Source organism: Mobula birostris, chromosome 4, assembly GCF_030028105.1.
Source record: "Mobula birostris isolate sMobBir1 chromosome 4, sMobBir1.hap1, whole genome shotgun sequence".
Classification (NCBI taxonomy): domain Eukaryota; kingdom Metazoa; phylum Chordata; class Chondrichthyes; order Myliobatiformes; family Myliobatidae; genus Mobula; species Mobula birostris.
This window is the reverse complement of record NC_092373.1, coordinates 84,727,366-84,754,601: the sequence shown is the minus strand read 5'-3', so window position 1 is coordinate 84,754,601 and position 27,236 is coordinate 84,727,366. Positions and strand designations below refer to the sequence as shown.

General features: G+C 38.4%; 1 protein-coding gene across 1 annotated transcript in view; it reads right to left on the bottom strand.

Annotated features, from left to right (window-relative positions):
- LOC140197043 (uncharacterized) overlaps positions 1–27,236 on the bottom strand; it is a 128,185-nt gene that overhangs the window by 84,816 nt on the left and 16,133 nt on the right. Inside the window, exons 6-14 of the mRNA XM_072256974.1 lie at positions 20,865–20,920; positions 18,292–18,464; positions 16,076–16,253; positions 13,584–13,720; positions 9,147–9,243; positions 8,588–8,632; positions 7,069–7,233; positions 2,669–2,822; positions 1,095–1,159 (exon numbers count right to left, since the gene is read on the bottom strand). Of these exons, the coding sequence (XP_072113075.1) occupies positions 1,095–1,159; positions 2,669–2,822; positions 7,069–7,233; positions 8,588–8,632; positions 9,147–9,243; positions 13,584–13,720; positions 16,076–16,253; positions 18,292–18,464; positions 20,865–20,920 (1,070 nt within the window). The remainder of the gene's footprint in view (positions 1–1,094; positions 1,160–2,668; positions 2,823–7,068; positions 7,234–8,587; positions 8,633–9,146; positions 9,244–13,583; positions 13,721–16,075; positions 16,254–18,291; positions 18,465–20,864; positions 20,921–27,236) is intronic.

Genomic DNA, 27,236 nt, shown 5'->3' with positions numbered 1-27,236 from the left:
ACAGAGTCAGTGATTCAGGAACAGCTTCTTCCCCTCTGCCATCTGATTCCTAAATGCACATTGAACCCTTGGACACTACCTCACTTTTTTTAATATACAGTATTTCTGTTTTTTGCACATTTCTTAATCTATTCAGTATATGTATACTGTAATTGATTTACTTATTCATTTATTATTATTTGTTTTTTTTCTCTTCTAGATTATGTATTGTATTGAACTGCTGCTGCTAAGTTAACAAATTTCACGCCACATGACGGTGATAATAAACCTGATTCTGATTCTGATTCCAGGCAATTGTTCTCAAGCATGGTAGGAACACAAGGAAGTAGCAAGGCACCTTTCTTGTTCATTAAAGCAACTAGGACTGATTAAGTATCTATGATTTAACAGCTGTCAAAAACTGTATGGTTCTCAACCATTCAAAAAGCTTTCATGACCACCTAGCTATTGCTAAGGATTTTAATTTTATAGCCATGAGCAGTACAACGTATCCTTCCTGAGTGAGGTACAGATGTGAGTAATGAAGCCAGCATAATTTGACATAATAATATTCAGCAGCACAATCTAATGCAATTGTGTATCTTCTGTTCTTCCTCCAAATGGGAATCTTTAGAAAATTACAGTGGTCATTATGAAATAGGCTTTGAAATTTTAAATCTCAGGTAGAGGTGGGTTATATGACAGATTCTGGTAGTGCAAAAAATGTATTAAAAATGAGACTGAACATATTGCATCAACGTTTGCTAATGATAGAATAAGGCAGTAACATGAAGACTATATAGAAAATGTGTAAGGGATTTAACTTACTTAATATGGAAAAAACGTTAACAAAGGGTTGCAATATTTAGGATCTGTGCATCACTGGAAAGACCAACATTCATTTCCCATTCCTAATTGCCATTGTTGGGTTATTTAAGAATCAGCCATGTTAGTGGTCATCGTGACTTGCCTTTAAAAATTCCATAAGTTAAATTTAAATTTCAGAAGTGTCATGGTGGGATTTGAACTCAGGCCCCTGGATTGCTACTCCAGGATTCTCAGTTACTAATCCCACTATTTTGTTATGTTCATGTTGCACATGAAGTCACACGTACCATCAGTATTCTCCGGCACAGTTGTGTGTTTAACAAAAGCAACATCACCTGCCTCCACAAGGCACCTGAAAGAGATTTAAACAAATAATTAATATATTTGGACATACAGTGAATCTGTTGGATATGATTATTAGGTGGTAAGGGAGTCTGAGTTAAATATGTTGTCTGGAGTAAAAGCTTGTAAGTAAACAAAGTCAAAATACAAAGTATGCACAGGTGCAATGAAGAATTTATCTGCTGCAGCATCAGGGGCACATAGCATCAGATAAGCAGCATTCACAAGATAAACAACTTTTGCAAATTGTTAATAGACATTATTCTCAAAAATTATAGCCAAGAAAGAACACAATTTGAACAAAAACAATGCAAAATGATCAAAGCATATCGCTGAACTGTAGTCATTAGTGTCTAGCCTAGTGTGAATATTGTTTAAGTGTTCTGATTTGCAAATAAATAATTCCCTCTTTTGATATACCACAATTTATCTACAAAGAAAAGAGCTGTCTTAATATTTTCCATGCCCACTTCTGAAGGCATTGACTGTCAATGGCTACGGATTGACAATCAACACTAGCAGAAGCAGGTAGAAAAAAACTGGAGAGGGAAAATACAAAATGATTCCTGTGTCCTTTCCATTTTTGTAAGCCAATCTATCTGACTGGTCCAATTGAAACCGTGATCAATGGTGAACTCTCGGGATGTATTGGTGGGGATCTTGGTGATGTTAATTCCATTAAATGCCAAGTGTAAGTGCTAATACCCTTTCTTTGTTCAAGATGGCCATTGCTTGGCAAGTCGATGTTACGAACCTTACTCGCCACATATCATTTCACGTCCAAACATTGTCAAGATCTTGCTGCTTGCAGGCATGAATTTCTGCCATTGCTGAAGATTTGCAAATGTAGTTCAGTATTGTGCAATTATCAGCAAACATTCCCACTCTAACTACACGATGGAAGGAAAGTCATTGATGAAGTAGATGAAGAAAAATGGTTGAGCCTAGGGCACTGTCACGAGGACCTCTTACTCTGAAATCACAGGACTGAGATTATCAATCTCCAATAACTATAACTGCATGAGGCATAACTCCAGCCATTGGAGTCTTCCTTCATTGTACCCACTGATTTCAGATTAACAAATGTCCTTGATGACACACTTAGTAAAATGTTGCCATGATGTCAAGGTTTGCCACTCACACTGCACTTCCGAAAATCTGCAGATGCTGGAAATCCGAGCAACCCACACAAAATGCTGGAGGAACTCAGCAGGCCAGGCAGCATCCATGGAAAAGAGAAAATTGTCAACGTTTCCAGCCGAGACCCTTCATCAGGACCTGATGAAAGGTGTTGCCTGAAACGTCAAATGTTTATTCTTTTCCATAGATGCTGCCTGGCCTACCAATGTTCTCCAGCATTTTGTGCGTATTGTTCCAAAATTCAGCTCTTTGGTCCCTAATTGAGTTAAAACTATGAGCATGTTTGATAACTACAAAGGAAATTTAAGTAATAGAATAATTGACGATTGTTAATTTTAACACAACTGCATATCAAATAGGTGAAAATTTAGTACTATACCTGAAGGCTCCACTGTAGCCGAAGTAGCGCTCATTGCTGTTAGCAGCACATTTATTTTCCTTATCTAATTTGTCTTTCAAACCGACACACAGGGAACACAGTCTGGGATTAATCTTAGCTGCCCCTGGAGCACAGCTTGCACTGAAATATGAAGCTTTGGTCAAAAAGAAAATGGGTTAATTTTCCCAGTCAATAAAATGATTTTAAAACTATTCATTTGTCTATCACTGACAATCCTATTTGTGTACTTTGCTGTTAATAAGCAGTTGCGTTCAGCTGAGAGGGAAAGCAATCTGAAGTTCTTATTTTTAGTGGATTTCACAAAGAGGGGAGCCCAATTCCAGTTGGAAACACAATTTGGAGAGGAATGCAAACCAACCAGCTTGAAACAAAATTTCACCTCCCTACTGCAATAGTGCCAAGGGCTTCTTGAGGAATCTAACAAGATGCATGCACGGAAAGGCTGGTGAGCATACACCCGTTGAAAGTTCACATGGCTTCCTTACTGGATCCTTTTGGGCCATGGTGTAGCAACATGTCATTCTGAGCTCCAACACCTGAAAGCTGAGCACCTTTGCTTAGTCCACAACAAGCAGGGTTTCCCAGTGGTCAACCATTTTAATTCCACTTCTCATTCACATTCTGACATGCTGGTCCATGGCCTCCTTTGCTGCCACAATGATGTCTCTCTCAGGCTGGAGGAGCAACACCTCATGTTCGGCTGCGTAGACTCTAACCTGATGGCATGGACATTGATTTCTCTAACTTCCAGTAATTTCTCTAACTTTCGATAATTTCTCCTCCATTCTCCTTCTCTTTTCCCATTCCCTATTCTGGCTCCCGTCTTACCCCTTCCCTTCTCCTCACCTGCCGATCACCTCCCACTAATGCCCCTCCTCCTTCCCTCTCCTTTCCTATCAGATTTCTTCGTCAGCCCTTTATGTTTTCAACCTATCACCTCCCAGCTTCTCACTTCATCCCTCCCCTCCCCACCCACCTACCTACCTTCCACTCACCTGGCTTCACCTATCAGCTTCTAGATTGTACTCCTTCCCCTCTCCATTCTTATTCTGGCTTCTTGCCCCTTCCTTCCCAGTCCTAATGTAGGTTCTTGGCCCAAAATGTCAGTCAACTCTTTATTCCCCTCCTGACCTGCTGAGTTCCTCCAGCTTTGTGTGTGTGTGTGTGTGTGTGTGTGTGTGTGTGTGTGTGTGTGTGTGTGTGTGTGTTTGTATGTGTGTGGATTCTGGATTTCCAGCATCTGCAGAATCTCATGTGTTTATGGATAGTTTCATTGTTTCCTTTTCTCCGAGAGAAAATCACTCAATATAATCAGGTAAAGACTGCATGCCTGGCTGGAAAATGATTCTGCTCCTACTGTGGAATAATGATCTCAAGAATCTTGACCCAAAGCACTCTGCTCAGGAGCAATAGAGTCATCAAAACATACAGCAGAAAAACAGTCCTTTCAGCCCAACTTGTCAATGCTGACCAAGATGCCCAGCAATGCCAGTCCTATTTGCCTGTAAATCCCTTCCTATCCATTGTGCCAGTCCACGTGTCTTCTAAATGTTGTTCACCTGTCTTTACCGCTTCCTTTGGCAAGCAATCTTTTCTGATGAATTTTAATATTTTTAAAACTAACCGTCATCTGAAACATAATCTTGAAAGTAATTTGTCGGCAACTTCTAATATTGCTGATTGATCTATAAGGTCACATGGGTACTGTTGCCCAATCTGATCTTAACACTTGATCATACCAATACCAAGAGCAAATCCTTTTCAGGGTAAAAGTTCCAACTTTTGATTTCAGTCATCATGTAAGATTTGGTAACCCCAATAATTTTCTATTCAAGGCATTTATAGATACTGTTCTATAGGTTTGCTAAATACAGTGTCACTGCAGGAAAAAAGTGTCAGGGTTGTATGTGGTGACATGTATGTACTCTGATAAGAAATTTTACTTTAAACTTTGAACTTCCTAGCTCCTTTCTAGGGGTGTGCCTATGCCCCAGAACCTAACATTTGCTACGTGCTGCATTCATCTTCCAATATCAGTACATAGCTGACTACACTAGTGTGCTCAAGGGTAAGGGTTGAGCAGCATACCAAATGAATCAAATTATAGATATGGCATGTATTGAAACAAGTGTTGGAAAAAATATCAAATCAGGCAGCTAGATTGTAAATTTCAAGGTAGGCAGAGTAGCTGATAATATTACTAAATTTGTGAACCTTCTTCAACTTCATGTTGTCAACCTAAGCACATCATTCTGTGTCTAAACTCAGAATGTAATGTTAATTTCCAAGCATTGAATACTCAGCACTATCTCATTGTTTAAAAAACAATTGATCGTAATGCATTTGACAAATACCCACAAGGCAGATTGATGAAGAAGGTAGAATCCCTTGTGTTACAAGTTAGTTTAAAAGTTAGCTTCAATAGAGAAAGCAACAGGTATTGGTTAATGTGAGATTCAAAGACTGGAGGGTGGGATGCCATGACGTGTTGAGCATTTATTGCTTTCCCCATGCTTGTAGTTGTATCAATGTACATATTTTTGATTTAAATGCGGGGATGGCAATTAAGAAGTTTGGTATGGTTGCATGGTAGCAACTAGTATGGTTAGTAGTGAGCAAAAATGTTCTGTATTGAAGATATCAATGGATTAGTTAGGTGAGCATAAAATAGAATTCAATTTAAAGTGAGGTAAAGCATTATGGGAAGGAAATCTAGGGAAGAGTTTGCTTGATAAACGGAGGATACTAAGTGTAAAGAAATGGAGGAAACCTGGAGTTTATGTTCTTTGCCCTGAAGATGAGTCAAAACAGGTGGATGGAGTTATTCTGAAATGCATAGAAGATGTCTGCTACTTTTAGTCAAAGCATAAGTACAAGGACACAGGATTTATTCCCGAACTGTGTATATTAGAGCACGGCCAGAGTTCTCTATGTAGTTCTGTTCAGTTCATAGCACTTGCTGGCATCAGAATACTATAGTTATGAGGACAGATTGCAAGAAAGACTGTTTTCTTTAAGGTAGGCGAAACTGGAGGGGCATAAAGTTACAAGAGGCCTAGATGGCGTGAACACACAGGACCATAGCAGAGAGGACAAAAGCTAGGAAATAGCATAGATTTAAAGCAATTGTTAGAAAGGGATTTGAGAGGAAAGAAAAACATAATGAACAATGGGTTATCTAGAAATCATTGCCCGAAAGGGTGGTGGAGGTAGAAATGTCCCTTTTTGAAGAACTGAACATGCTAGTATGGAGTTTGGAATTTAAGGCCCTCCATTAGTCTGGGTCAGCCATGAATGTTACATCCTAGCTGTCTGCATTGAAGTCAATACACAATCCAGCTTACAAGCCAGGGTAGTATGATATGGAAAGCAAGCTGTTGCCCATGCAGCAGGCTCCCCCTCTCCACGCAGCTGATGAATCCAAAGGATCGGCAGAGACTGATACAGTTTGGCACCAGAGGCATTGTTGAAGTTGCCAGTTAACATTCAGCTGAACGTAGGAACTCCAGATCCGGATTTTTCCTTGAACTTTTACTCCCAAAGCTTTCCCCGTAAGTAGGTACAGCCACAAGGCAGTGGCTGTTTGACAACAGAGTTTTCCTTCTCCTAGATGAGCTGGCAAGCCCCATCCGCCCGCAATGAGGCACGAGTAACTCAGCTTTGCCCATTCACCTGTGAGTAGAAATGGTTCTGCCGGGCTTAGTAGCTAAGCCACAAGGGAAAGCTAGGAGGTGACTTGGTTGTCAGAGGCTTTTTGAGACACAGGCCAATGGAAGCATTTAATAGGTAGTGGGAGCTTATCCCCACTGCATCCCCACTCCGACAACATTAAGGTCAGCAATTACATTATGATCAAACAGCTTCTATGGTCTCAGTAGTTGGTATGACTCAACCTTCATGAAATCTCTAGCATGGAACTTTCAGTGTAGTTCTACACAGGATTGAAGTCCTTCATCCTGTATACAAACCCTAAGTTTGCTTAGCAGAAGAGATGTCTAGCACCAGTGAAATAAACTGTTCTTCTACTAGCTATGGTCTGGCAAGTCCGGAATCACATCTATGACAAGGAGACCTGTGGCTTGGTGTTTTGAGGTTGTAAAGAAGGATGAATGAAATGGTGACAGTAGGAAACAGACATGAAGCAGAAGTTTTTAGAAGCATTAGAAACAAAAACAATGTTCAAAAGTTGGAAGGACAGAGTGTGCAAGAAGCGCATAGAAGTGAAAAATAAATAAGAACCAGAAAGTACCATCAATGGACAAGAAAGCAAGTGGCAGGAAGAAGATTTATTTATTATGCCCTGCAATATTAGAAAAAAAAACATTATTTCAATCGATCTAAAGTTTTCCAAGGGAGAAAAAGAATTGAATCATACTTACAATTATAAATGTCACAGGCTTTGATTTTTCCCTGTTTAACCAAGGTTCCTATGGGAACGTTCCACCCTGCAGTGCGGCCAATAGCTGTGTGACAGGACTTTTTCCCCTTCAGTTTTTCCCAAGTCAGGCTTTGATCTTTCACAACAGCCACAGCATAGTAAGAGGCTATTAAAAGATTAATAATTTGTATTAGTCTCAATGAGAAACAAATATACATATTTAAAGTAGAGCAATGTGTCAGCTTTGTGGGCAAGGCACTGGAATTGGATTTGGATTGTTCCAGCAAAGAGCAGAACGAGTATTGATGTGCTGGACAATTTTCTTCTGTGGTGTTAACTTTTGTGGCATATATAAAGGAAATATAGTGCATCTGATTCAATTGTGAGCATGATATTGCAGATATCGTTTGCATATTTTCAGAACATGAGTGTATTGGTTTGTACCAAGAACATCTTCTTCTAAAACCCATCACCCCTTCCTGGGGCAAAGGCCACCAACAGGAGCTCACTAGAGTCCTCAGTCCTGTGCCAGTCTTTCACGTTGTCTCCAGGTGTAGCCCACCTTCTTGCTGTATCCTTTCTCTCTCAAGAATGAGGTCTTTAGAGCTTCTGCTGGTGATTCTGTAGCACTGGTTATTTATAGGATGGGGTGCTAGCTCTAAATCCAACCCTCCACCTTTTGCAGCTGGGCTTGAAACCACCCAAGGCAGATTTGGACCAAGAACATGTTTTGGAAGAATTTAGACAAGTGGAAGGCAGCAGTTTGACTGGTTTCTGTACTGAGGGAAGCAGAGAAGAGTGCAGTAGGAATGATCTATGATCGTACTGAGGTTTCGGGAGGAAGGTGATGGGTTTAGATCAATGTGTATACCAGGGTCAAGAGTTGGGTGTTTGTGGGGTAAAGGAATGGTCATAGTTTATGATGAGTTCGTAAAGATAGAGTAATTGTAGAAGGCCAAAGATGACAGATGGTAATCAGGTTTGTATCAGCAAGACTTGGGAGTCCACTCCAGTATAAACCTGGAGCTTTGTTGGCTGAGAGGATGAAAGGAGGCTCAAGGTGGATGAGGTCTAGTGTATCAGTAGGTCAAGAAGTTGGCCTTCAAAGGACTGCGAGTAAGACCAGGGGTTTTATACAGAGTAGTATGTATGGTGCAGTATGTGAGGTAGGACTAATCGGGTCAAAGGTAAGTGTGAGATTTTAAGGTAGCAACAAAACTTGGTACAGTAACGAATGAACTCTTCTCGAGCTTCCAGCCAGATACAGGTATTGATTTAACTGATGTTTCAATGTCTAACTCTGCCATCTTCAACAGGGATGATTCCTGATCCCGGATGCCTGCTCTCTCATTCAATAAGATCATTACTGATCATTTTCCTCAGTAACGCTGTCCTGCTCTATATCTGTAGACATTGATGTCCTTAATAGATGGCAGAGTAGCATTTTTTCAATGCTGACCAAACCCAGTCTCTATGAAAATGAATGAGAAGTGCCAGGGAAGTAAATGTTTAATACTTACGTGGATTTCCTGCAGTTGCCACATTTCTGCATGGGGCATGATTTTCTGTTAGAAGGAAAGAAGTAGTGTAATTTTAAATGATTGACAAATAATGGCCTGGAACACATAAATGTTCATATATACATTTGCCGGTTATGAAGAGGGGTCTGAGACCCAAAGCATTAAATATTTTTCTTTGTACATACGGTAGGCTGTAGGAGAACTAACATAACTTCGTGCCAATTCTATGAATATCTAACATTTACAGCACCTAATCAACAACAGACAATAAGGGAATGAAGTTCTTTAGCAGGTAGAGGTCCCTATAGAAGGTTTTAGACAACTGTGCCTAGGCTCACAATAACATGACACATGAAAATCCTTTCATGAAGCTTATCCGTCCAAAGCAGTAACATCCTTGCAAAAGTTTCTCCTTTTTGACACTAGGTTTTCAAAGAAAATGAGCTTGGATTGTGTAAACTGAGGATTAGAGATCCTCCACACAAGGAGTCAAATCATGCCACAAGTTATTTGAGCCCGGGAGAAGTTAATGATTTAAAATTTCATGCAGAAAACTTACTTTTGTCGTAGTACTCTGCCATAACTGCAACAAGACCACACTTTTCTGCAAGGTAAATCTGGCCACCATCAAGGGTCACTGCATCAGCATTGCCAAACTGCAACCAAAGGGATACTTAGTTTGTCTGCAGGTCTTTCTTTCTCCTCTCTCTCCTTTACTTACTGACCTTCTCTTCATTCACTCTCCCTATCTCTCCCTCTCTCTCTCTCTAAACACTACCTCCCACCTCCATCCACACACCACCCTCCTCCCCTCCCCCCCAGACCATAAACTTCCATATTTGTACTTGGTACATAAAGCCAGTCATTCATTATAGACAGTATTGAGAAAGTCCAGCTATGTCCCTCATGTATTAATGCTCTGTCACTGACCACCAATAACAAATTTTTTGGATTTGCCAAGTGGCCTGCTGATTTTAGTTATTAGTTTTTGGGACTTCTATAAACTCTCCAAAGAAGAGATTGTTCAGGAGCACATGACTTATATATAAGATACAAAAAATAATTGAACAAGTTAAGGTTAGATATTGTCTTGGAGATCATATCTGTACCATAACTAAAACTGATATCAGATTGGAAGAAGTACTGTACTTTGTTAAAACTTTAGAACGAGAATACAGATAATGGGGCTGGAATGGGAAGGATGTTAAAAGACCAACACACACTGATTTTTTAAAAATACATACAGTGAATTCTGGTTAAATTGGGCCATCAGTTAATCGGGGCAGCTGCTTATTTGGGAAAATTCTTAAAGAACAAAAAAAATCGAGAAAATAGCTGGGATTCCGTTCGTTAATTAGGACACTATATTGCTTAATTGGGACAGGAGACTGCTGTTAAATGGTTTCCAACTCGTAGCAGTTGCATGAACTTGTGTGGCCATTAGGCACTACGCTGTGCTTAGAGTGAACTATTTTTAAACACTGTTAACTATCCCTTACCAGAGGTACTACCCCTCCCTGGAAACCCCATACAGGGATGAATTCCTCTAGCGATAGCTATCAGTACTCTAGTAGTTTTGGTAGTGATCTAATTTGTTCTGTATTTCAATTAAATACATAATTTGTATTCATTTAAACAGTAGTTTGTCTTTTTTATACCTTTTTTAACTATTTCCATGAAGGTTTGGCTAATTGTGCTTAATTGTACTGGTCAAATTACCAAAATGTACTGATCTAGATGTGTCCCTATTAACCAGAATCCACTGTACATTGTAGGAATTAGAGAATAATTTAAAAAATTATATCACTGAACAGTACACCAACTTAAATAAATGGAAGCAATGCAAACAATGTAGAGTTAAACAAGGAATAAAAGTGGAAAAGTTTAAAAAAAAAGGCAGATGCTGGAAAACTGGAATAAAAGCAGAAAATATTGGAAGTAGTAAATTTGGCTGTGTCTGTGGGCAGAGAACTTCGGGAGATGATTTCAGAAATGCAATAATCACATTTAAAATAAAGAAGAGGTGTTAGATAAATTAGATTGTTACATTTTATAACAAGCGAGGAAAGATTTAGCAGAGGCAATATAACACATATTTAGAATCTTGTTATGTACACAGGAGGATTAGTAGTAACTAATGTACACATCCATTTAAGAAGGAACTCAGAAGATACTCAAATTAGTATTAACCCATCGATTAGTACCGGTGATGGGAAAGATCATCTGAGTCTGGGAAAATTAAAAGAAAACAAAGATACCAAAACATAAAAACAATTCATTATGATATGCAGAAGAAAAAACTACTGCCTGACCAACATCACTGATTTATGTATAGTTGTAGGGAGAGTCGGCAATGGTTATATAGTAAATGTAATCTATCTACGATTCCAAAACATTCTTATAAGGTTCTCATTGACCCATGTATGAGGTCAGAGCATCGGAAATCAGGCAGAATATCTGTTCAGTGATTAAAGAACAAGAAGAGATGTAAAGGGAAACCATTCAGAAAGACAAACGGAGAATCAGGTAATACAAGGAGCTTTACTGAGAAAATAATACCAAGCTGCAGATGCTAGATATCTAAAATTAAAATTCTAGAAATGCTCAGCACATCAGCTGATTTCTCATTCCATTTCCAATATTTACTGGGGGTACCCAAAGAAATCACAGGAGATAAATAAAATGAGAAAATAATTAGCTAAGCAAAAGGAGGATGTGGGATGACGTGATAGAGCTGTGTAAGATGATAAGAGGCACAGATAGAGCCAAAAGCCAGTGCTTTTTTCTCCCCAGAGTGGAAATAGCTAATACAAGAGAGCATAATTTTTAGGTGATGGGAGAAAAGTATAGGGGGTACTATGAGTCAGAGGCAGAATTTTTAAATGGAGAGTGGTAAGTGTGAGGAATGCAATGCTAGAGGTGATGGCAGAGATGGATACCTTACAATATTTAAGGGACTCCTAGACAGACAATTGGATTTTAGAAAAATGGAGGGTACGATCCTGCTGGGAAATTGATGTTGTGTCAGGGTGATAGACTGCAAGCATGCATGTATTTTCAGAAAGAACGAAAGGTTTGCCTTAGAAACTGTAGGTGACAAAGTTGATGCACTAATCATTAAAAACTCTGTTAAAGGAGCAAATCAAGAAGCCCCAAAAGTGGGAAGTAATATGGAAAGATTAAACCAATGAAATTTATGAGAGATCATTTTGAAGGAATTTGAAATCCTGTGAAGAAAAGAAACCCTGTGAACATTACTTACAGAGGCTGTATGAAAATTTAAGTCATGCAATCAGCTATGTCAAGAAAACTTAAAAAGACAAGACTTGTATCAGGGATATCACAAAGGGCTGCACTACTGATCTAATGCTTTAATTGTAGGGAGAAATATCATCTTCAAGGTGGAGTAAAGAAAGATGCCATTCTGGGGATGGTGTTGCCTCGGCTCAGTTAACAAACAGAATTTTAAACCTTTCCCAAGCACTTTCCCCACCCAATAAGGGAATTAAATTCTAAACTTCTGTATCTACACTGAGATCACACAAAGACGTTGTGCAGTTCTTTGCCCGCTCTTTTCCTGCAGTTGGAACACTACCCTAATTGGATTGTTTCTGTCTTTTAACTTTCAAAATGCATTGATTGTTAGCTGTAGATCTTGTAAATAAATTCAATTAATTTCAAATGTTAGTTTTATGTTTTTCACCATATTTACCCCCTGACTTGTGGCTAATTTGCATAATTTACTTCAAATTTCTACAGCATTTTTATTTCTATTGTTTGGGTAATTAATGCATTCTAGTGAGAGATATACTATTTCTTTAGATAGATTCTGCTGTGTTTAGGTATAATAATCTGATCATTCTCCTTGGTAGTTACGTAAAATGAGCAAGAAGTTTCTTATGAGTCTTGAAAAACGCAAACTGAATGATGATGAGCTGTGCACTTTACTACATCTCTTATTGAGAGTGTGCGTATCTTTGGCAAAGGTCTTGTAAACGAACTTAACTCAGAGAAGGAAGTTAGTGTCGGAGATTGGTCTGCCATACTGCGGGAGTGCTGTTAAGAAGCCAGCAAAAGTCTACCTAAAGCTTGCTTCAAGTATTTTTTAAGTTCTGATTTTTCATTTGATTTGTTTCCCCTTTTTGGATTCTTCAAATAAAATATGATTGTTAATACTTCAAACATTAATCATAGATAGTGGAAGTTGAGCAAACAAAGAAGGGAGAAAGAAATAGAAATATTTACAGTATTAAACATTACGTGCTGGAACTTATGGATATTAATGCTTAACAGATTAGTGGAGCCTCTGCAGAATTCTATCTAAACTTTTCAAAATCCAGCAGGTTCCAGAGAGTAGAGCAATAGTCCAACCTTTACTAGTCATTAAAACCTTGCAATTCTAGAAAAAATAATGAATAAATTGTTATTATTTTAAATAGAGATTCAGCTGCTCCATTTAAACTCTGATGATTAACTTGGAACTGTCTTAATGGGGCAATAAGGAGGTAAGTTGTTCTGTACTTCTGGAGAACATGGGGAAAATGGAAAAATGTTCTGATTCAGGTGGACTGAGGACTTGCTGGACTTTATTCCTTGGAGCATAGGAAATTGAGCTGATTGTACAGAACTGTATAAAATCATGAGGGGCATAGATAGGGCCGATGCACAATCTTTTTCCCCAGGGTTGGGGAATCAAGAACTAGAGACTTAAGATGGGAGGGATGAAGATTTAATAGGAACATCAGGGTAAATGTTTTTACACAGCGGGTAGAACGTATATGGAATGCGTTGCCAGAGAAAGTAATTGGGACAGGTAAAATAACAACTTCCAAAAGACAGTTGGACAGTACATGAATAAGAAAAGTTTAGAAGGATATGAGCCAAATGTGGGCAAGTTGGACTAGGTTGGACCTGTTTCCGTGATGTATAACTCTATAAATCTAATTGGTCATTTAAATAAATGTTGCAAATGCTTTGTAGAACTTTGCTCCATTACCATGATTTGTTTGATGCAGTGCTCAGCATTGGTACCTGACACACAGTCAACTGCTGAAGCCCAGTTATCACATTTGCTTTTCTCCGCTTCGCCAATGGTACACCAGCGTAATTTGACACCATCTGAAACACTGGTCTCTGTAATACAAACAATTGATAAGGCCATCGATCTTTTTCAGTAACTATAATACAGCTACATTATGAACAGACAGGTATTAACGCTGGGACCTCTGGTGCTGGGGTGAGGTAGTGGAGATAAGGTCCCACTACTCACCCAATGGTGAATCATCTCAAATAGCCTCTGACAAGCAAGTCCAGCTTCTGGCCTTCATGTGCGGTTTAGCTACTAAGCCCGGTGGAACCAGTTCTACTGACAGGAGAAGGGGCAAAGGCAGATTACAGGTTTCTGCTACTCTTTTGGATTCATCAGCTGCTTGGAGAAGGGTAGCCTGCTCTTGGGCAACAGTTTGCTCTCCACATCGTACTGCCCTGGCTTGCGTATCAACTGACTGCCACAAAGAAGACAGCCAGGATGCAACACCCATGGTAAACCTTGAGAAACAGAGAGCCTCAAGGTTGGTGTTTGTAACTTTGTAGATGACACAAAGATTGTTGGAACTTGGACAGTAATAATAGGTTGTCAAAGGGTACAGGGGACTATATGTAAATTTCAGATGCAAGTATAAAAATGGAGTTTAATCTGGGGAAATGTGAGGTAATGAGAAAGTGGAAATTATACAATTAATGACCGGATCTCTAACAGAATAGATGTATACAGGGATCTTCGGTGCAAGTCAATAGCCCCATGAAAGTGGGCACACTGTTATATAGAATGGTATAGAATGCTTATGGCATTCTTGCCTTCACTGTTGAGCATCAAATATCAGTCAAGAAGATTTTACTGGATCTAATAAAACATTAGGTAGACTGCAATTAGAGTACTGTGTGCAGTCCTGGTTGCCCCATTACGGGAAGGATGCTGAAGCTTTGGAAAGTATACAGAAGAGGTTTACCAGGATGCTACCTGAACCAGAAGGAGAGGTTGGACAAACTTGGGTTGTTTTCTCTGAGGCATCAGAGGCTGAGTCGAGAGCTGATAGATGTTTATAAAATAATGAAGGACATAGATTGGATAGACAGTCTATCTTCTTCCCCAGGGTAGAAATCTCAAGCACCAGAAGACATTCATTTAAGCTGAAACAGGGAAAGTTTAAAGGACATGCATATTTGTTTTTTACGTGGAGAGTGGCAAGTGCCTGGAATGGCCACCAGGGACAATGGCAGCTGCATATATGATAGAGGCATTTAGACAGATACATTAGTATGCAGGGAATGGTGGGATATCAAAGGTTACAGGGAGGAGGCCAGGAACTGGGTTTGAGGAGGGGTAGGAAAAAAAGGATCAGCCATGATTGAATGGCAGAGCAGATTCAATGGGCCAGATGCCCTAATTCTGCTCCTGTGTTTTATGGTCTTGTAGTTCATTTGCAGGCAGAAGAGATTTTGTTTAATTTGGCATTGTGTTCAATACAGACACTGTGGTCTGAAGGCCCTGTTTCTGTGCTGTATTATTCTATGTTCTAAGGATGCAAGTTAGCAAACTCAGAAGTTCAAGAATCAAAAGGCATAACAAAGCAACAAGAACTACATTTCCTCCCAAAGACCCTAGTGGTAAAGGCCATTGTAAAAATAGTTACACAGTGTAGAAGATCCCCTGACTACAGAAAGTGAACCAGTGATGATGCACACAGTAAAATGACATCAGCACATGGGTATGTCAAAAATCAGATTCTCATCTTTAACCATTGGAATGAAAATCATCTTACCCACTGAACACCCTGAAATCACCCCAAGGATAAACTTCTTCAAGCCTTACATTAAGAAGATAAATTATGAGGCTGTTGAATTAATTGTTTCCAGTATAATCTTTCAGAGAGATGTATTGACAGGAGATGGTGGATGAAAGCTTCATACTAATTTGTACTCCAGGGAGCGCGAAGCACAGAATCAAATATCGCTGTGATGATTTACACTCTAGTATCAATTGTTTGGCGACCATTAAGTAAAGTAAATTAGTTAAAGGGGCTTAACAGGTACCCAGATGTGATCGCAGGTGTCACCCTAATCTAGTGTATTCAGCTAGAAGTAATTTCTAACCATTACTTGCATTACAGAATTAGATTACCAGTGGATTTCCTTTAAATCATAGAGGTAACCTTTGTTCAATAAATATATGCATTACTCTTCTCCTTGTATTTTGTTTACTGCATGTTGCCAAGGTATAACCTAACTCCATTCATCAGACAACCAACATCCACTGCAGCATACAAGGCACTGGAGGAACTCAGCAGGTCAGGCAGATTCAACGGAGGAAAATGGGCCTTCTTAGACTTTCCCCCTGCCTTCTTATACTTTGTGCATCACCTCCTTCCTTCCAGTCAGATAAAGGATCATGACCAAAGTACTTTAACTTCTCAACAGATTGTATCCTACCTCTCCTCATGGCCTTTAGAGCCGATACATAATTCGGGCCGAGATAATGTAGGTAGTCCATTCCATCAGGGAGGCGAACTAGTTTTTCTACTGAGTCTTTAAACATCAGATTCTTTTGCTGATACTTTGTTGACTGGAAGAGCTTAAAATCTGCAGTACTAGTTTCCCCATATTTTTCCTATAAAACAAAATATTTAGAAACTCAGTGCTATTTATATAAATTCCGAGCTGTTACCTTTTATAATAAAAGCATCACTTTCAGGAAAACTCTGTTAACACAGATCACTCAAGTCAATAACACTTCAGTAGTGCAAACTGTACTATTGGATGTCGTTCCAATAGATACCCCAAAATATCTCCAATTCTAGCAACACACATCAAAGTTTCCTCGTGTTTGCGATATCTCCAATTCTCTTATTTTTCAGAATGATGTAATAAATTTCCAAATTTAAAGGGAAGATAGTTACTGGGTTTCTGGTGTGTTAAAAAACATGGTAACTAGGATCTGGTGAACTAACAACAATACTGGACGACACCACAACTGTCTTGATGCTGTACACCACAAGTCACTGCCCAACAGAAGAAACAGGTGTTGGACACAAACAACAGGAATTCTGCAGATGCTGGAAATTCAAGCAACACACATCAAAGTTGCTGGTGAATGCAACAGGCCAAGCAGCGTCTCTAGGAAGAGGTACAGTCAACATTTCAGGCCGAGACCCTTCGTCAGGATGAAGGGTCTCGGCCTAAAAAGTCGACTGCACCTCTTCCTAGAGAAACAGGTGTTGGAGCCAACTTCCGTGCCCCTGGTTGGAACGCATATTGGACCAAAGAAGGATTATGCTGCTCAGAGGAAGTGTAAATGTGACAAAAGTAGTGATCTGACTACTTTTGTAATCAACATATCTGAGAAAGCTTCTGATATATTAATTAGGAAATTACTTGTGAAATGTGGCTTGGTTTTAAGCTGGGAGAGAGTTCAAGGAGCTTCAGTAAAGTTGCAAGCATTCAGCTTTTGTGAGTATAAAGAACCAGAATCTACTCTACATGCATTAAGGTTATTGCATGAACTTTAAGTGAAAGACAAAAAGCTGCTTGTAAAAATAGGTACAAAGATCAAAGCTCAGCTGGACGAATGGAAGGCTGATAGGAAAGGAGTCTATGGAGATACAAAGACACAGGATTCATCAGATGATGTTGAGGATGTGGAAACCAAGAGGAGTGATCAAATCATGAAGGGAGCAATAGAAGGATTAATAAGAGAATGCTCCAGAGAACCAAATGGACCTTCCCAAGATTAAGATGCACAGACTAGAAGAAGAAAAAGGAGGGAAGAGATGGAGAGAAAGAATGTGAACGAGAAGAAGAATGGTATGAAAGAGAGGAGGAACATGAGAAAGAAGAAGAAACTGATTGAAGTAGATCCCGTGAGAGAAAAGGAGAAGAAAGGTGCCCAGAGCTGTCAGAACCAGTTCCTGCAGTCTCAGAGTCAACTGCTACAAACACCACGGAGGAGGCCCCAGAACCTGAGATTGTTTCATAGCCACAAGTCTCAGCAGAGAAGCAGAGTGATCTCCTTGTCAGGAAAGTCATTATACCACAAGAATAAGAAAACCTCCACAATGATTAACTCTTTAGGCCTGAATGCGACAATTTAAATTTACTATGCTGTGGATGTCATTATATAGTAGTTGTATATTAAACTGTGTATATTATTGAGATGCAATCTGTATTGAGCTGGAGTTTATAGCTAAGCAGGGAGGAGTGCTATTTGAGTAATCTTGTATATATGTTGGTTGATTAAGAATTCTTGTTTAAATAATTAATTGTGGGTTATACAATATGTAAAAATACATTAATTGGATATGTCATCATGCTACCAGGTGATTCGTGCTAAAAGCAAACTCTAAGTTACTCCCATATTTTTGATCTCTGTGTCTTCTTTGAATTGGTGTAATGTTTTGAAGTTACAAAACATAACAGACCTGAGTATTGACACTGCAAGCTAAAAGGAATGCCAGGGGTACAACTACACACTGGTGTCATGCCAGTACCAAAGCATCCAACAAAAGGCTTTTCATGGCACAGACCTTAACTGGTGCATGCATATCTGATGTTGTGTGTTAGATAGACCCCATTTGGAAGCTGCAGCCTTGGGGTTAAATCACTACAGATGTTCACTGTAGTGATTTAACCCCAAGGTGCATTTCATGTACCTGAGCTCTTGAGAGGAAATCCCAGATCCGGTTATTCTTGGCATCATCATCTGGATGACTTCTCACCACTACTGCATGGGCAGGGACTCTTGCCCAGTTACAATTCTTGTATTCATCAATGCTCTTTCTGGTACCATCCTTACAAAGAAGTCTGTAATCATTCTTCAGATCAGCTACAAAATATCATACAGAAACATTTTTACAGGAAGGGTTTTTGTACTCCCAACCCCTTCACCCAGTCCCAGTTTATATAATAAAGGTTATGTGCTGAGCGATTTTGAGCATATAGTCATAATGTTAACAATTCCACGGAATGTACTTCAAAGATTAAAAAATTACAGAAGTAACAGTACTGGTAGGCCCTTTGGCACACTTAAGGTGGAGAAACCACAGAGAAGGAGTTGCAGGACAAATGAAGATATGACAAGATATGGCTAATTTTACTGGATAAGGAATTGTGGAAGAAAATTATAACGTTAAGATGAATTTTGAAATTAAATGTTGTTGTCGAGCTTGACTAGCTGGATATTGCTCAAGACCTGGATCATGAGGGTGATGGGATAAGAGGCAGACGCTGCCCTGTTTGTGCGACCTAACAGTAGCCAGACATAGATCATGCCAGTGATGAGGTATCGTTAAGCTTTTTCCGAGATTGTCTAGCAAGTAACAAATAGAGGAACTAACTGTACACATGTATGTATGATTTTGTGCATTGTGTGGAATATTAATAAACTTGCAAATACCTAACAAATGCTTTGGAAATCGCTGACAAGGTATGTTTAGCTGTTGGCTATTGCCCAAAATTCACTGTATAAATCTGAGATGTAATCTGACATTGTCAGAGTCGTAAGACAACAGGTTCCTGTGATCACGTAATAAAAGTTTAACCGTATACCGAGGTCTGTGTCTTTATTTATTTAGAGCTACAGCACAGAACAGGCCCTGCTGGCCCAACGAGCCACACTGCCCAGTAACCCACCTATTTAACCTTAGCATAATCACGGAACAATTTACGATAACTAATTAACCTACAAACTGGTACTAATTGGATCGTGGGAGGAAACCAGAGCATATTTCTGTTCCTTAACAGAGTAAAGTCTCTCATAGTGATTGGCAATGAGATTCTTTTACGGTAAATCAGAGTAGCTTCTTCTACAGGAGTCCAAACTGGTGACCAAGTGGAGAATTAGGACTAAACTGATAGTACTGATAGGATAGTGCTTTGAAAGTATGGTGATGATATAATTTCTAAATTATGACACATGTCTAAACTGGATATCTCATACAAAAAATAATCTCTCATTTTATATATACACACACACACACACACACACACACACACACACACACACACACACACACACACACACACACACACACACCCCTCTTGTTAAAAATATAATCAACGTGAATTTAGCCTTAGCATATGCATTGGGATCTGCCTTACTGTTTTTCATCTAAACGTCACTGGTAGTTGAAGAGAAAAACTTCATCAATACATCTAACTAAGATTCCATGGAAAGATGAGGCACATTGTACAATCCCTATTCGGTTCACAAGGTCACAGATCCGGCACAGATTCAGATCAAGGATTTCAAGCAAAATCTTTTGATGAAAGTCACATAAAACATTGCTATGTAAAAAGCATACTCTTAAAAATTTTGAAAAGCAATTATTTAAATGTTATTTTGGATATTTGAAATTACTGCTAGAAAAAAATGATAGCTTAGTTGATAAGCTTTCAGAAAAAAAGGGACAATGCCTAGACTGTAGGTGGTGAACTGTTTTGAGAATGTGTGCCCAAATTGGCAATAATTTTCCAAAAGATTCTCACTCGTGCATTGAAATTTTGAGCAGATATTATCATTGATTAATGAATTAATAACAATAATTATGGACTTTAAGGAAAAAGGATTATCCCTGTAGCTTATTTGTATGCATTCATTGTTTTACTATCAATAAAAGTGTAACAGACAGATTGAAATAATTGAGTTATTTTAGAAAACCTGTCCAAAATTATTAATATTAATTTTTAAAAGACAATTGAAAAATATCTTCATTTCTAAATAGTATTGTTAGCAAAGCTCATACATATGTAACAAGAATTATGAATGAAATTATAAGCTTTAGTGCATATTCATAAAAAATCAAAACAAGGACAATAAATACACAGCTCTCAGTGTGTCTTTTGTTGTTTCACTAACAATGACGAATATTTCATATCTGGCTTGTATTTCACTGTGCTTGGGTTGTACAAAATCATTAGTTGCCACATTTGAGAACAAATATAATCATGTATCTCTTTATTGTGAGTGGGTTTAAAGAATGGAGGGGCAGCACTGCATGCCGTGTGCGAACACAATTTTTGCGCGTGACACCTTGGGCATGCGTGCCGCAGCTTTGCCGCGGACTCTCAAAGAAATGGTGATAAGTACAAACCATTACAAATGTGGTCAAAGACGTCTCAGAAATCTAACAAAATGTTGCACATGTAAGCAGAGTTTTGTAGACAGTAAGATTTGCATAACTCAGATTTTAATAGGATGTAATATGGTTTTAATATACTTAGCTACCTGGGACTGTGGTGTGTTTCACAAAGGCCACATCTCCAGTACCTTCTTTCAAACAGCTTTAAAAAAAAAAGAGTCTGGTTAGTTTTCATGAAACAATTTCATTGCCAATCTAAGATGTCATTGGACATTTATCACCCACTAAATGAAACCAGTCTGGTTGGCATGGAGCAATGGATAACTGAACGATGACATACCCTTGAGGTGCAAAGTCCCATAAGTTTAGGATGTCTCTGAGCATGATCACCGAAAGAACATCCAGATCAGGCATTGAAACCACACAGAAGCCCAGTGCCAAGGTATGCATCAGCGTACAAACTTACCTTCAAAGTTCAAAGTACATTTATTATCAAAGTATGTATATGTCACCATATACTTCCCTGAGATTCATTTTCTTGCAGGCATTCACAGCAGAAAAAGGAAACAGAATAGAATCAATGAAAAACTGCACGCAAAGACTGACAAACAACCACTGTGCAAAGGGAGACAAGCTGTGCACCAATAATCAATCAATAATACAGACAAAATGCTGGAAGAACTCGCAGGTCAGGCAGCATTTGTGGAAATGAATAAACGGTACATTTCGGGCTGAGACCCTTCTCCAATCCTGAAGAAAGGTCTTGGCCCAAAGCATATTATTTATTTATTTCCACGCATGCTGCCCAACCTGTTGAGTTCCTCCAGCACTTTGAATACATTGCTTTGGATTTTCAGCATCTGCAGAATTTCTAGTGTTAGTAAGTAAGAACGGCCACTTTATTAAGTACAGCTGCTCATTAATGCCAATATCTAATCAGCCAATCATGTGGCAGCAACTCAATGCGTAAAAATGTGCAGGCATGGTCAACAGGTTCAGTTGTTGTTCAGACCAAACATCAGAGTGGGGAAGAAATGTGATCTAAGTGATTTGACCATGGAATGATTGTTGGTGCCAGATGGGGTGGTTTAAGTAACTCGGAAACTGCTGATCTCCTGGGATTTTCACATACAACAATCACTAGAGTTTACAGAGAATGGTGTGAGAAACAAAAAAAATCCAGTGAGCAGCACTTCAGTGGGTGAAAACGCCTTGTTAATGCAAGAGGTCAGAGGAGAATGGCCAGACTGGTTCAAATTGACAGGAAAGTGACAGTAACTCAAATAAGCTGTAAATTGAGGCAGTAATGTAATGTAGTGGCTGGCATAATACTATTATAGCAGCAGCATTCGGGGTTCAACTCCCACCAGCGTCACTAAAAAAAATCCCTTTGGGTGGCACAGTAGCATTGGGGTTAGCATAATGCTATTACTTCGCCAGTGATCTGGCTTCAATTCCCACAGATGTCTGTAAGGAATTTGTACGTTCTCCCTGTGACTGTGTAGATTTCCTCCAAGTGCTCCGGTTTCCTCCTACAGTCTAAAGATGTATGGGTTAGTAACTTGATTGGTCACATGGGGATAACTGGGCAGCGCCAGCTCATTGGACCAAAAGGGCCCATTTCAGTGCCCTATCTCCAAATTTAAAAATTAAATTATAAGCATGTTTTACAACAGTGGGGTGCAGAATGTATAACACATTGAACCTCGAAGTGGGTGGGCTACAGCAGCAGACCATGAACATACACTCAGTGGCCAATTTATTAGGTACCTCCTGTAATAAGCCACTGGGTGTAAATAGTATTGAAAGCATGTGTTATAGGATCCTCGAAAGTGACTCCATAGGTTGTGGAGTCAGTTCAAAGTTGGGGTTCAGGGACCTGATAGTTGAAGGGTTTAACTGTTCCTGAACCTGCTGCTGTGGGACCTAAGGCTCCAGTACCTCCTAAAGCTATGGCTTAATAATTAGATTCCAGGATAGTCAAGAGACCATAGCTGGAGAAATGCAGTTATTTTGATGTGTTATATAGTGGGAGGAGAGTAGAAAAAATGAGGAATTTTACAAGAATGAGAATCAATTCAGTTGTCTTGGAGGGCTACAAACCTGGAGGATATCAGAGATAAGGAGGTGCTTTGAAAACAATGAGGAAGTGGGAGGAAATGGGATCCATGACTACTTGGACAAATGTTTTGGTTCTCTTAAAATAGGGTGTCAAAAAATAGAAGCTTGGGTTTCTTTAAGGAGGAATGAAGGGTGACTTTGCTGAAGTAAAACTAGATGTCTCAATGCACACGGAATAAACACACTGAAGAATGTATTTCTGTACCTCCAGAGCCAATTTGAATGTTGAAATCTGGAACCATTAGTTCATCAATGAGCCCGCACTGCAGTAAGCATGATGGATGTCTAGAGTAAAGTGGAGTGTCAGCATCCAAGCTGATGGTTCTATGTGTTATATCCTTGGGCCTCTTGCTATGCAGTACCAGGGATCTGATGAACTGGGAATTGTTGCCATTATGTATTGGAACAAATTATAAAATAAGGGGCAGAGTGTAGAACGTGGGAAGGTACAGTAGATTGTATAGAAATATACCAGTTCTTTTCTGCAGCTCCTCACAAACTGACACAGTCTATTCAGTTGTGGCTCCTCTAGCCAATGCATCTTAGCCTGACCTCACCAGCCTGCAACTGCTATTGGCACTATTTACCAGCTTTTCCTGCAAACATTTTCCAGTGCCACCTCACTCCTCCAGGGAACTAAAATGGTGAAAAGGAGTTACAAAAGAGCTGTGTATTAATGGTAAAACAGACTGAAAGGATTGAATGTCTTGTCACCTTACTAAGATGTGGTGCAGTGTTGAAGTTCTGAAATGGCAGAAGTCCCCTTTAGTAGCTGAAACATTTAAACCAAGCTCCTAATTGTCCTCTCAGATAAGTATCAAAGATCACAAAAAACCTATTTAATAGAGCAGATTCCTTTTCATTTTCCTGATCAATACTCAGTTAACAACTAACAGTAGTAAAAACAAATTACTTGGGAAGGGTGAGAGAGAGAGAGAGAGAACCTGCTGAGGTACTTTAGTGTTGGGATGGACTGTAGTTCTTGATGGACTCTAGATCGATGTCTCTTTGGGGGTTGTGCTATTCCTTGCATGGTGGAGGAAGGGGGTATCGGTGCTTTTGCCAGTGCTTGTGTGTGGGAGGCAGAGGGGGAGCTTTGGGGTTCTGATATTTCTGTCATTCATTCTTTGGGTTTTTTTCTGTTTCATGGATGTCCGTGAAGAGTAAAGATTTCTGGTTGTATACCGTATGCATTCTCTGATGTTAAATTGAACCACTGAAACATTTATAGGATTTTGTCATGTACATTATCTGTCAATATTCAAATCATAAATATGCTTTAAGATCAGTTATGATATACTTCGAGACTTTCAGAAGTCATATAAAGTTCTGTACAAATTGTTACATCATTCCTCTTGCTAAATGGTTTAAAATTATCTGATGAGTAGTATTTTATTCAGTATCAATCTCGATCATTTCAAACTGCAGAAAAAAAATGAATACCCATTTTTGTTTCTATTTTCAATTTAGTTTTTCTCCTTAAACGGACTGACCTGAAACTACCAAAGTGTCCAAAATGTCATGACTTTCGGTTCCTCTTTGGACCTTCTTTCCTCTTCCGCGGTCATGAGTTTGTATTCTGATTAACCCTTTACATACCTTATGCTCGATTTTAGTGCTATGGATAAGATTATTGATTTGGTTTCTTGGAATACAAATGGTTTAGACCACCCGATTAAATGGAAGAAAACTTTTAGAGTATTCCATAGGATGAATGCTCACATTATCTTTGTACAAGAAACTCATGTCCAGAAAGAGGATAATCAGCATTTTTTTAGGTTCTGGAAGAATTAACAGTACCACTTGAATTCACAGGCCAAAGTAAAAAGGGGTTTCTATTTTTATAGCTCCGTCAATTTCATTTTTGCATCATGATACAGTTTCAGATCTGAATGGTAGATTTTTGTTAATTACTGGTTTGTTATTTAACAAAAAAGTTGTTATGCTTAATGTTTACGCTCCAAATGTTGATTGTCCTGAATTTTTTAAGAATCTTTTTACATCTCTTCCTAATTTAAATGATTATATGTTGATTATGGGCAGAGATTTTAACTGCTGTTTAAATCCTTTGATGGATAGATCCATGCCCAATTAAGTACTTCCGAATAAATCGGCTACTCTTACTAACACTTTTATGATTGACTCTGGAATCTCAGAAATTTGGAGATTCTTGCACCCCAATGAGAAAGAGTTCTCATTTTTTTCACATATATATCATCATTATTCAAGAATCGATTATTTTCTTATTGACTCTCGATTAATTCCACTTGTTATTGACTGCAAATATGATTCCATTGCTGTCCCTGATCATGCGCTGTTGAAACTATCTATTAAGTCAAGGGATACATCTGCTAGTTCTAGACAATGGCGATTTAATACCACTTTGCTTCAGGATTCGGATATTGTTAAGTTTATTGAGGAACAGATTAATTTTTTCTTTACAATGAATTTTACAGCGGGAATTTCCAGTGGGACACTGTGGGATACTTTTAAAGCATATATTCGTGGACAAATTATTTCATATACTGCTGGATTAAAAAAGCGAACTAATAATGAAATACTTAAACTGGTTGACAAGATCAAAGAAATTGACAAGAAAAATTCTATAGCTCCTAATCAGGAATTTTACAAAGACAGAGTTGAACTTCAAATGGAACATAGTTTATTACTATTATCTTCGATTGAAAGCCAATTAAATAAAACTAAGAGTCAATTCTATATACATGGTGATAAAACTGGAAAACTATTGGCTAATTAATTGAAATCGGCTTCGGTTAAGCGCCAGATTGTTAAGATTCGTAAAAAAGACAGTACTCTGACAGTTGACCATGATGAGATAAATAATTCCTTTCAAGAATTTTATACCTCCCTATATCAACCAGAATTTCCTGATGACTCCACTATAATGGATGAATTTTTAAAAAAATTGAATATTCCAAAATTATCATCCAATGAACGTTTAAAACTAGATGTACCTATTACAGTAGAAGAAATAAAAAAATGCTATTTCTTCGATGCACTCAGGTAAAGCTCCTGGCCCAGACGGATATACAGTAGAATTTTTTAAATTTTTCGCTACTATACTGATTCCTTGGCTATGCAGAATTTTTAGAGATGCAGTATCTATAGGTAAATTACCACAATCTTTTTATCGAGCTTCTATTTCCCTAATTCTCAAAAAAGGTGAGGATCCTACTGAATGTCCATCTTATAGGCCTATATCTTTGTTGAATGTGGATTCTAAGATTTTATCTAAAATATTGGCAACGAGATTGGAGAATGTATTACCCCAAATTATTTCTGCTGATCAAACTGAATTTATTAAAAATCGTTACTCTTTCTTTAATATTATGAGATTAATGAATATTGTTTATACTCCTTCACCCAGAACTCCAGAATGTGTCATTTCATTGGACGCTGAGAAAGCCTTTGATAGAGTCGAATGGACATATTTGTTTAGTACGCTTGAGAAATTTAATTTTAGTCCGATATTTATATCTTGGATTAAATGGATATATCTTACTCCTTTGGCTTCGGTATTTACTAACAATCAAAGATCTTCCTTCTTTCATCTATTCCGTGGTACTAGGCAGGGTTGCCCTCTTAGTCCACTACTATTCGACATTGCCTTGGAACCGCTAGCTATTGCTATTCGTGACTCCCCTAATATATTTGGTATTACCCGTGGAAATGAGATCCATAAATTATCACTGTATGCAGATGATCTACTATTATATATTTCTAACCCGGGGAAATCCATTCCGGCAGTATTAACTGCTCAGTTCAGTAGTTTTTCTGATTATAAATTGAATCTAGGTAAGAGTGAACTATTTCCATTAAATATGCAGGTTCCCATTTATAGATGTTCACCATTCAGAGTGATTACTGATTATTTTACTTATTTGGGAATTAAAATCGCTATGAGATATAAGGACTTATTCAAGCTCAACCTTTTACCATTAATTAGTCAGGTTAAACAACTGATTACTAAGTGGTCCCCATTGTCTCTATCAGTGATTGATCGAATTAATGCTATTAAAATGATTATCTTACCTAAATTTTTATATCTATTCCAAGCGATACCAATTTTTATTCCTAAATCTTTTTTTGATACTATCGATTCTAAAATTTCCTCTTATATATGGCAGAATAAAAATCCCAGGTTAAATAAAAAATATTTACAGAAATCCAAGAAAGATGGTGGCTTAGCATTGCCTAATCTAATATTCTATTATTGAGCAATTAATATTTGATATTTAATATTTTGGACACAAGATTGGAATATAATTCCAAGTCCACATTGAGTAAACCTTGAAGGTTACTCTGTACAAGGGTTCTCTTTGGCTTCCATTTCAGGAACTTCACTTCCTTTTGTATTAATTAAATTGAATAAATAA